Source organism: Eschscholzia californica, unplaced genomic scaffold, assembly GCF_041429995.1.
Source record: "Eschscholzia californica isolate CP2 unplaced genomic scaffold, dmEscCali1.0.p SCAF_1, whole genome shotgun sequence".
In the NCBI taxonomy this organism is placed as follows: Eukaryota; Viridiplantae; Streptophyta; class Magnoliopsida; order Ranunculales; family Papaveraceae; genus Eschscholzia; species Eschscholzia californica.
The window spans coordinates 42,137,454-42,146,612 of NW_028238198.1; the positions used below are offsets into that span (position 1 = coordinate 42,137,454).

General features: G+C 36.2%; 2 protein-coding genes across 5 annotated transcripts; one reads left to right on the top strand and one right to left on the bottom strand.

The window, feature by feature from the left end:
- Positions 1–2,129: 2,129 nt before the first annotated feature.
- On the top strand, positions 2,130–5,402 carry PAP16 (purple acid phosphatase 16). Of its 4 annotated transcripts, none has more exons than XM_086653513.1 (6): positions 2,336–2,679; positions 2,775–3,035; positions 3,315–3,536; positions 4,055–4,331; positions 4,708–4,876; positions 5,073–5,402. In XM_086653513.1, the coding sequence occupies exons 2-6, from the start codon at positions 2,792–2,794 to the stop codon at positions 5,283–5,285; spliced, it is 1,125 nt and encodes a 374-aa protein (XP_086509639.1). In that variant the 5' UTR covers positions 2,336–2,679; positions 2,775–2,791; the 3' UTR covers positions 5,286–5,402. The 4 variants fall into 4 exon arrangements, with proteins under 4 accessions (XP_086509638.1, XP_086509639.1, XP_086509640.1 ...); XM_086653514.1 differs by having other exon boundaries at positions 4,058–4,331; XM_086653512.1 differs by having other exon boundaries at positions 2,130–3,035.
- LOC147566938 (uncharacterized) lies at positions 5,381–9,081 on the bottom strand. The gene has a single exon (XM_086653510.1). The coding sequence runs from the start codon at positions 9,020–9,022 to the stop codon at positions 5,939–5,941; it is 3,084 nt and encodes a 1,027-aa protein (XP_086509636.1). The 5' UTR covers positions 9,023–9,081; the 3' UTR covers positions 5,381–5,938.
- Between the last annotated feature and the right edge of the window lie 78 nt (positions 9,082–9,159).

The following is a 9,159-nucleotide window of genomic DNA, read 5'->3' on the forward strand; positions in this document are numbered from 1 at the left end:
AGAACTAGAAGATGTTAGATCCACTTTCTCTCTCTAGAAGATAGAGAGAAGCTCTCGAGTAAGACTTCAATATAACCTAGTTCCTCTCTGTCAAAATAAAATCTAAGTTGTTCTTTTTTTTTTTTTTTTTTTTTTTTTTTTTTGAATCCAAGCGAAACATTTCATTTCATAAGTGATAAAAATCACAATTTACAAGGATGATAATTCTTATTTCTCTCCTCTGAAAACTTCATGAGAGTTACATACCTTTAAATGCAAAGTACCTCATGAAGAGAAAGAAATTGGACTAGACACCGACTCGATAAAAAGACCCTAAAGGTCGAGAATGAAAAGACCCTAAAGGTCGTGAATGAGAAGACCCTAAAAGGTCGCGAATTAAAAGACCCTAAAGGTCAACAAAATGTTTAATAATACAAAATACAGAAAATAATAATTTAAATCCCCGTCGCTTCCGTCGGAAAACCGTCATTGTCGCCGGAAAACCGCCGTCATCACCAGGAAACCGCCACCACCATAGAAAAAATCGCCATCACCACCACCATGAATCACTCCCCTCTTCTCCACCACCACACCACCACCACCATCATCATAAGCACATCCATCTTCTTCATAACTCCACGGCAGCGCCACCAAACAACCACTCAATCACAGAACCCATCTTCACCACCACCCCGCCGCCACCACCACCACTTACCCACCACTTGATTCGATCACCAACATATTCCCTGTAACACCACCAGATCCGAACCCCTAACCACCACTAATAACATCTTCACTACTAGATTCAAGCTTTTCTGATTTAGAATTATTAGGATAAGGGAGAATTACTGAAACCCCCCAACTCTGATAATGCCTTTACTGAAACCCCCCACTTTAATTAGTAATTACTGAAACCCCCCAACTCCGTTTGATTTAACTTTTATATTTTAAATAAGACTTTCTTGCCCTCTTACGTTTTACCCCCACTTCTGATAATTCGTTTACTGAAACCCTCCACTTTTATTAATAATTACTGAAACCCCCCAACTATTTGAAATGAATGGAGAAGCTCAAAATGGATGGCCAAGATGACACAAAATTATGGCCGTTTTTTTACCGTTTTACACCTTTTTGAGCCTTATTTTTTCTATTTAAACCCATGAAACCACCCTACAAACTTCACCCCTACCATCTCGAGCTCATAATGTATGTCGTCACGAAGCTTTTAGCTAAACCAAATCACTAGTAGTTGTAAATTCCAGACATATCCAACGACATGAAGTGCAAACATTAACAAAATTAACAGTATCACATTATTCGGTTCAGACTACTTTCTCTCGGTTAGTAATATGATGTTCCTAATCACTTAAGTATCGCTAAAGTATCACAAAAGTATCACTAATAGGATGTAGTTGCAATTGTAATCCTAAGACAGACAAAGAAAAATGGGCGAATTATGAAACTTAAAACAACCATAAATATAGGAAAATAAAACAAAGAAGAAAAGAAAAAGATGAATACATGTTGGTTGATGTTGGTGGGATAATGAAGAAAGAAAGAGAGAATGGTTTTTGAAGTAAGGGAGAATTACTGAAACCCCCCAACTCTGATAATGCCTTTACTGAAACCCCCCACTTTAATTAGTAATTACTGAAACCCCCCAACTCCGGTTTTAGTAAATGGTCTTTTGGACATTTCACTCTCTCTAACGGCACAATACCGTTAAATCAAACGGAGTTGGGGGGTTTCAGTAATTACTAATTAAAGTGGAGCGTTTCAGTAAAGGCATTATCAGAGTTGGGGGGTTTCAGTAATTCTCCCTTAGGATAACTCAACAAAAAGTCAAACTTTACTGGTCATTCTCGAAATCAATCCACACGGTTTTTGATTTCCACTCTTGAGATCAACTATTTGTGATTGAAGATCTACAATTCGAATAGAACTTAGATTATCAATATCTAAACCAACATGATTATCATTCGGAACATGAAATTGCGAATCCAAATGGGTATCGAATCTCTCCACCACCAGAACCGTACTCTACCACCACCACTAAAACCACCGCCACGACCAGATGGATCACCACCAACATCACATACACCACCACAAACTAATCCACTTAAACAGAAAGAGAAGGAGAGAAGGAGAAAGAAACATTGAAACAAGAAATAGGGAAAGAGGAGCCCTCGCCAGATCCGACGAGGGTTCCATACTACTTCTCAGAACTGAAACCGCGAAAGAGATAATGGATCTGTAAAGAGGGGAGAGAGAGAGGAGAAAGAACAAAAACTTCCCCGAAAATAAAAAACCACCGCCCAAAGTGGTGGCGCCGGCGAGAAACTAACTTTTCACCACTAAGTTGTTCTTGTCTGTCTTTCCTAAAATATTTTTCCCTTTCATTAGTGTACTATATCTAAGATGGAAAAGAATATACCAAGATTATTACTAGTAAGAAGTTACTAATTCACCCACTACCTTTCATTCAAATGAAACCTAAAACTAAAGTGTCCATATCTCACCAAGAAAATTGAATAGCATAGGTCATTTTGGTCCAACTCTGGAAACGGTTCCTTAAAACATGCTTCTCTTCCCATAATAATACCTACTATTATTCCTCATGTAGGACTCAATTTTATTGATTACCATCATCACTTCACTTGCTTGGAAAATTAAGATGAAGATGATAATGGGGATGATGAGGTATGAATTTAGATCATCAATGGTTGTTGTTTCTTCATTTCTATTATTGATCATCACTTGCTTTCATCTCATCATTTGTTTAAATGTGAAATCAGTTAATGGGTATCAAGTAATGAATGAGAATAAGAATGAAAATGGAAATTTTGTCAATCTTCATAGTAGTAGAAATACACAGGAAAAATCAGTAAGAATCATTTCATCATCAACTAGTTTAAGAAGAAAGAATAAGAAGAGTTTCAAGATAGGGTTGTTTGCTGATCTTCATTATGGAGAGAATGGATGGAGTGATTGGGGTCCAAAACAAGATTTCAGTTCAGATAAGGTTATGTCTACTGTCCTTGATCTTGAATTACCAGGCAGGTCTCATCTTTACTTTTGAATATTATTATTATTTATTAGTATTTCGTTTTGGTAAATATATATGCACACACATAGTATTCTTCGGCCGAGCACGGAGAGTTATGTCAAATGCGTAATCTCGACCTTTGGAGATAAATTTGGGAAGTGTAATCTTTAGGGAATTCATATGTTTTTCAAGGGCTAAGATTTCTTTGCAATTCCGAACCCTCATACGAAATGCAGCTTGATGAAGTTAGTGAGCGTAACAAAAATATGTGTTCTTTTTGGTTGATTAGATTTCGTAATATATCTTGGAGATGTGGTAACGGCGAATAACATAGCAACTAAAAACGCGAGCTTGTATTGGGATAAAGCTATCTCCCCAACAAGAGACAGAGGAATACCTTGGGCTTCTCTTTTCGGTAACCACGACGATGCCTCCTTCGAATGGCCTATCGACTGGTTCTCTGCCACTGGCATCCCTCCCCTTCAATGCTCCAACGATTGCCCACATTCAGGTAAACACTGCTACAAAATGCTAACTTTACTCTTCAAATCGCATCAATTGTCCAATTTGGTGCCTCTTTTGGCCAAGAAAGTCTGCCTAACATAGATGAATTCTTGAGGTATATAAGGACTACACTAGACACTCCTATCATATAGTTGCTACTAAATGAATTACATGGACGATCGACTTGCAGAAGCGTGTAGTGGGGTGCGGGCATTGCATCCACACTGAGTCCTCCACCACTCCAGAAAGTCAGATGGGTCGGGACTCTGACTTGGGGATGTGGCCACAGATTGGCCCGGGTTTCTTTTCAGCCAAAGTCAATCCCGACAACTCGACCGAGTCCGACTGCTTACCACATGAAAAACATAATTTTTGAAATATTGGAAAGAACATTCAATTGGGTGGACAATTGTTGTGAAAAGATAGTTATTTCCAATTTCCATGTTGCTTTCAAGTAAAATTTGTAAAATGTGTTTCGACAATGGATTTGCTAATATAGTTGTGTTTTCCTAACTAATATCTCAGCAGAAGATAAGTGCAGCTTCAAAAGCACACCACGTTTGGAACTGATGAAAAACGAGATAAAACATAACAAATTATCCTTCTCAAAAAATGGCCCAAGAAATCTCTGGCCTAGCGTTTCCAACTATGTGCTTCAAGTCTCATCATCGGACGGTCGAAATCAACCGATTGCATTTCTATATTTTCTTGATTCTGGGGGTGGATCTTACCCACAAGTCATATCAAGTGCCCAAGCAAAATGGTTTCAGAATCAATCACAAGAAATCAACCCTGATTCAAGGTAAAAGTCTACATAAAATACAAATATAAATATTACAGAAATTTAGTCTGACAATCCAAATTTTTTGTCGGTCTTCGTCAAAAAGACATGCCAGTATATTCTTAGGCTTTAACTCTATGCACAAACTGTGTGAATTGTACAAACATATGCAAACTTGTGCCAAATTATGTAAAAATGTTACACAATATATGCAAACGTGTTCAAACTTTATTCTATGTTTACATGTTCAACCGTACAAACCTTCATAAGGCGCTAAATTCGAAAAATTGATGAATTTTTCCCGTGATATTTACATGTATAGACGTAATAAATTTTGTTAACAACATCCCAATCGTTGATCATTGAAGTGTTTCAATTTTTTTTTGGGTTAATGTAGCATACCTGAACTTATCTTTTGGCACATACCAAGCAAAGCATATGAGGAAGCTGGACAAAAATTTGGTATAGATAAGTCTTGTGTTGGCTCAATTAATAAGGAAAAAGTTGCTCCCCAAGAAGCTGAAATGGGCATCATGAAACTTCTTGTCAATAGACCATCTGTCAAGGTAATCAAAAAGCCATATATACTCTGATGATACTTGATTAGTGTTCATTTACTTTATACAATTATGAAATCTGACTCGAGATCTGAATTTGGTCGATTCAGATATCGAATTGTTTGTTTTTTTTTTTATCTAATTTGTGTCTATGAGAAGTTATGGTTGTGCTCCTATCTTTTGCTCAAATTTTAATAAAATGCAGGCAGTGTTTGTTGGGCACAATCATGGACTGGATTGGTGTTGCCCTTATGAGAAGTTATGGTTGTGCTTTGCTAGACATACTGGTTATGGTGGTTATGGGGATTGGCCAAGAGGAGCTAGAATTATTGAGATTAATCAACAACCTGATTTCTCCATCAAGTCATGGATTAGAATGGAAAATGGAGATACACACAGTCATGTTGTTTTGTCTTAATCTCCACCATGCCCTATATGTATCTAGTTTGTTCTGAACATTTCAGTTATCAGATGATTAAATCTATTGATACAACAAACTTACAACAGTTTATACAACATATTCAATTTTATGCTCCTTGATTATTTGCAATATATCTTAAACTTAAAATTTTCATAGAAAACGATGTGTAACGAAAAAACTACAAACTCAATAGTGTGGTACACTAGCCAAAAGCACCAAACATACTTCTTCGAATAAATGAAGTCTATACGTCCTTGTTCCAGACTTGAACGCAACAGACACCTTCCGTTGCATGGCAAACTAGAGCTCCTGGCCTAGTCTTGGTCCACTTACCTATTTGCTTATATGTGCCATCCTAGCACACGTCAGGTCGGTCGTAACCTCATGTATGAGGCTGCTTGAAACTAAGCTTGCGCTCACCACTAGTCTAGCGAGTGCGAATGGTGCTACGATTTTTTTAGGAAACTATGTTTTTACAGACAATTAGTATATGGATAAAGTTCAAGAGTAGACCAAAGTAACCATTAAAGGTCTCAAACAAAACTTTATACATATATCTTGAGAAGTGATTCAACTAAATAAAAACTTTACATGTAAAATAAACATAAATCTACGACAGATGCAAAATTCCTAAAAACATCGATTAAGGTTTAACTTCGGAGCACGAATTTTGCCATTCTTAGTGAAACACTATCAATAAGATTCCAATACATAACCCACCATTTATCTTTCCTCAAAAGCAAAACCAAGAACAAACCCCAAAACCCAACTCCAAAACCCAAAACAACAACACCATAAAACAACCATTTCTCTCTTTCATCCCCATCTTCATCTTCATTTTCATCTTTTTCAAATATAGTAGAATCATCAACCTTACAAGTCTTATTCATTGGAAACCCACATAAAAAAGGATTCCCATAGTAAGCTGAACTATCAAGACTTAGTGTATCAAAATGAGGCGATCTTGGAATTATCCCACTCAAATTATTGAAAGAAATGTTGAAAACTCCAAGAGAGTCAATTAATGTTAAAGACTGAGGGATTTCTCCTGATAATTTATTGAAACTAAGATCAAGTGAATCTAAACCAATCATTTTTCCGATACTCGAAGGTATTTCGCCTGATAAACTATTATGTGATAGATTTAGCATGGCAAGCCCTTTAAGTTGACCTATCTCATTTGGAATAGTCCCATTAAGATTGTTGAATGAGAGATCAATATTTGAGCTGTATTCATGTAATGCCATAGATTGTTGCATTCCTTTGGTTATCATTTCAACTTGCAAAATAGTATTAACAACAGAGACTTCCACATCAAGCAATGTTGTTGTATTGGGTCTACTTGTAAGCATCTTTAAACTTCCTACATTTCTCGGTATAGGGCCGGAAAATGTGTTATGTGATAAGACTAAGATTTGGAGTTTTTCTAAATGTACAATTTCATTTGGGATCGATCCATTGAATTTGTTTGATCTTAAAGAAAGGATCTTAAGATTATGGAGTGACCCAATGAAAGTGGGTAAGTTACCTTCAAAGTTGTTGTTTTGTAAGTCAAGAAATTCCAAGTCTTGAAGATATTGGATGATACTTGGAAAAGTACCTTGGAGATTGTTATTATTTAATTGCAAGCTTTTGAGATTTTTTATTCGTTTAAACTCGTACGGGATATTTCCCGAGAGATTGTTTATTCCTGGATTCAACGAAACAAGAGACGTACAAAAGTGTAGACTAGACGGTATAGTTCCAGATAGAGTGTTATTCGATATATCAAGAATCACTAAATTATGCTTTTTTGAGCATATGGAAAGAGGTATATTGCCCGAAAGTTCATTTCCCGATAAGAAAACAAATGCACCACTAGATAGCTTTTCTCCAATTTCATTTGAGATCTCACCTGAAAATTGATTTTGTGATAAATCAAGAATTTCAAAATCTTTAGGTGGAAGAGGAAGAGAACCCACAAATTTGTTGCTTGATAAAAGGAGATCCCTAATCCTAGAATTGAGGTTTAGATGAAGAGAATGTGGTAGTGGTCCTCCTAAGTTGTTTCTTGATAGGTCTAAAATAGAGAGGTTAGGGAGGTTGAAAACACAAGATGGAATAGTTCCTGTTAATTGGTTATCAGCCAACCTCAAATCAATAAGGTTAGTCAAATTACATATAAATTTAGGAATGGACCCATTCAAGTTACAAGATTGTAGGTATAAAGTCTCTAGGTATATTGTTTTCCAAGGAAATAAGGGTTGATTCATCTCTAGTGTTGTAATCTTATTCATTTTCAAAGAAACCCAAGTGAAATTGCATTTATTTATCCAAGAAGTCAATGGGACAATGCCTCTAATTGAGTTCCCACTAACATCAAAAGTAGAGAGGTATTGGAGTTGTTCTATGCAACTTGGTATAGTTTCACTCAAATTGTTACCTCCTAAATCAAGTAATCTAAGAGATGAAATTTTGCATATTGAATTGGATATGGGTCCTTGTAAATTATTTTGATTCAAATTCAAGTACGCGAGATTCTTTAAATTTGATATCGAGGACGGAAGGAAACTTGTTATGTTGTTAGACGGTAAATCTACATACCGTAGTTGTGGGAGATTTGTAAGTGAAGTGGGCAAAGGTCCTCGAATTGAACAATGGGATGCTCGGAAATATTTTAATAATGGTGCATTTGAAATTGATTCGGGAAGTATTCCGATTACTTTAGTTGATGATAAATCAATTTTTTTGAGTTTTGACCATGGATGATGAAACACTTCAGTGAGATTGACGGTTAGATCCCCGTTGCAATCTATGTCAAGTTCTGTTAATTGTGGAATATGAATAAGTGAACCTTTTAAGTGACAATTTTTTAGTCGAAGTATTGTCAAAGAAGTTATATTAGCAAGTTGGTGTGGGATTGGGTGATGAAAGAAATTTGAGTTCATTTCAAGAATAGATAGACGAGGAAGGTTACGCAAGTTATGAGTTCGAGTTGGACCAGAAATACTACAATTTGAGAGATATAACTCCTTAAGATTGGAAAGATACGATTCAGCCCAATTCCATATGGAAGAAGATGACACTGATAAATCGACACCCGTCAAAACTAAGACCTCAAGTTTGGATAAACCTCTCAACCAATTTAAATCTCTTGAAGAAATATAGCTTGTGGGCAAGTAAGTTTGTTTTTGTTTAAGGGAAACTCTCTTTGATGAGTAGTCATTAATTTGATAAGAGCACGAAATATCGAGGTACTTCAATGAAGATAGGTTGGCGAATTGCTTAGTGACAGAGCCCGAAAACATTGAGTTAGAGAGATTAAGATAATGGAGATTTTTAAGTTTATGAAGCTCATAGGGGATTGCGGAGAAGTGGAAATAATTGAAGCTTAAATCAAGATACTCGAGATGAATAAGATTGAAGAGCAAAGGAGAGATAGTACCATTAAGTGCAGATGTTGAAGGGGTAAAAACTATTTTTGAATAATAGCCGCGCGTAAAAGTAGTATGGGGATTTGGATTTCGAAGATCAACTGCAACAATATTGAACGAATTAGAACAACGAACTCCGTGCCAAGTGCAACAGTTTTGGCCTTGCCATGACGATAAACGACCTGAGGAGTCGGTAAGCAATGACTTGAAGCTCAAGAGAGAGTTTCTTTCGTGATCGTAGAAAGAATGAGTAATAGAGATTTGAGAGAAGACAATGAGAAATAAAAGAGTTAGAAGAAGATGAGAATGATTGAATTTCATGGTGGATTTGCAAAACTACAGATAGTTCTTTGAGATGCTATACTAGCACTAAATAGTGGGTAATTGAGAAATTTTCAAGTCAATGTTTTGACTTTATATTCACTGCAAAGGGACTTTGGAAAAGAGTATGCAACTTC

Bases quoted from the DNA above. Each gene is read 5' to 3' on its own strand.
- LOC147566938 (XM_086653510.1), bottom strand. From the start codon at position 9,022: ATGAAATTCAATCATTCTCATCTTCTTCTAACTCTTTTATTTCTCATT.
- PAP16 (XM_086653512.1), top strand. From the start codon at position 2,654: ATGAAGATGATAATGGGGATGATGAGGTATGAATTTAGATCATCAATG. The intron at 3,036-3,314 runs GCAGGTCTCATC...TTGGTTGATTAG, and splicing joins CCTTGATCTTGAATTACCAG to ATTTCGTAATATATCTTGGA. The intron at 3,537-4,054 runs GTAAACACTGCT...CTAATATCTCAG, and splicing joins CAACGATTGCCCACATTCAG to CAGAAGATAAGTGCAGCTTC.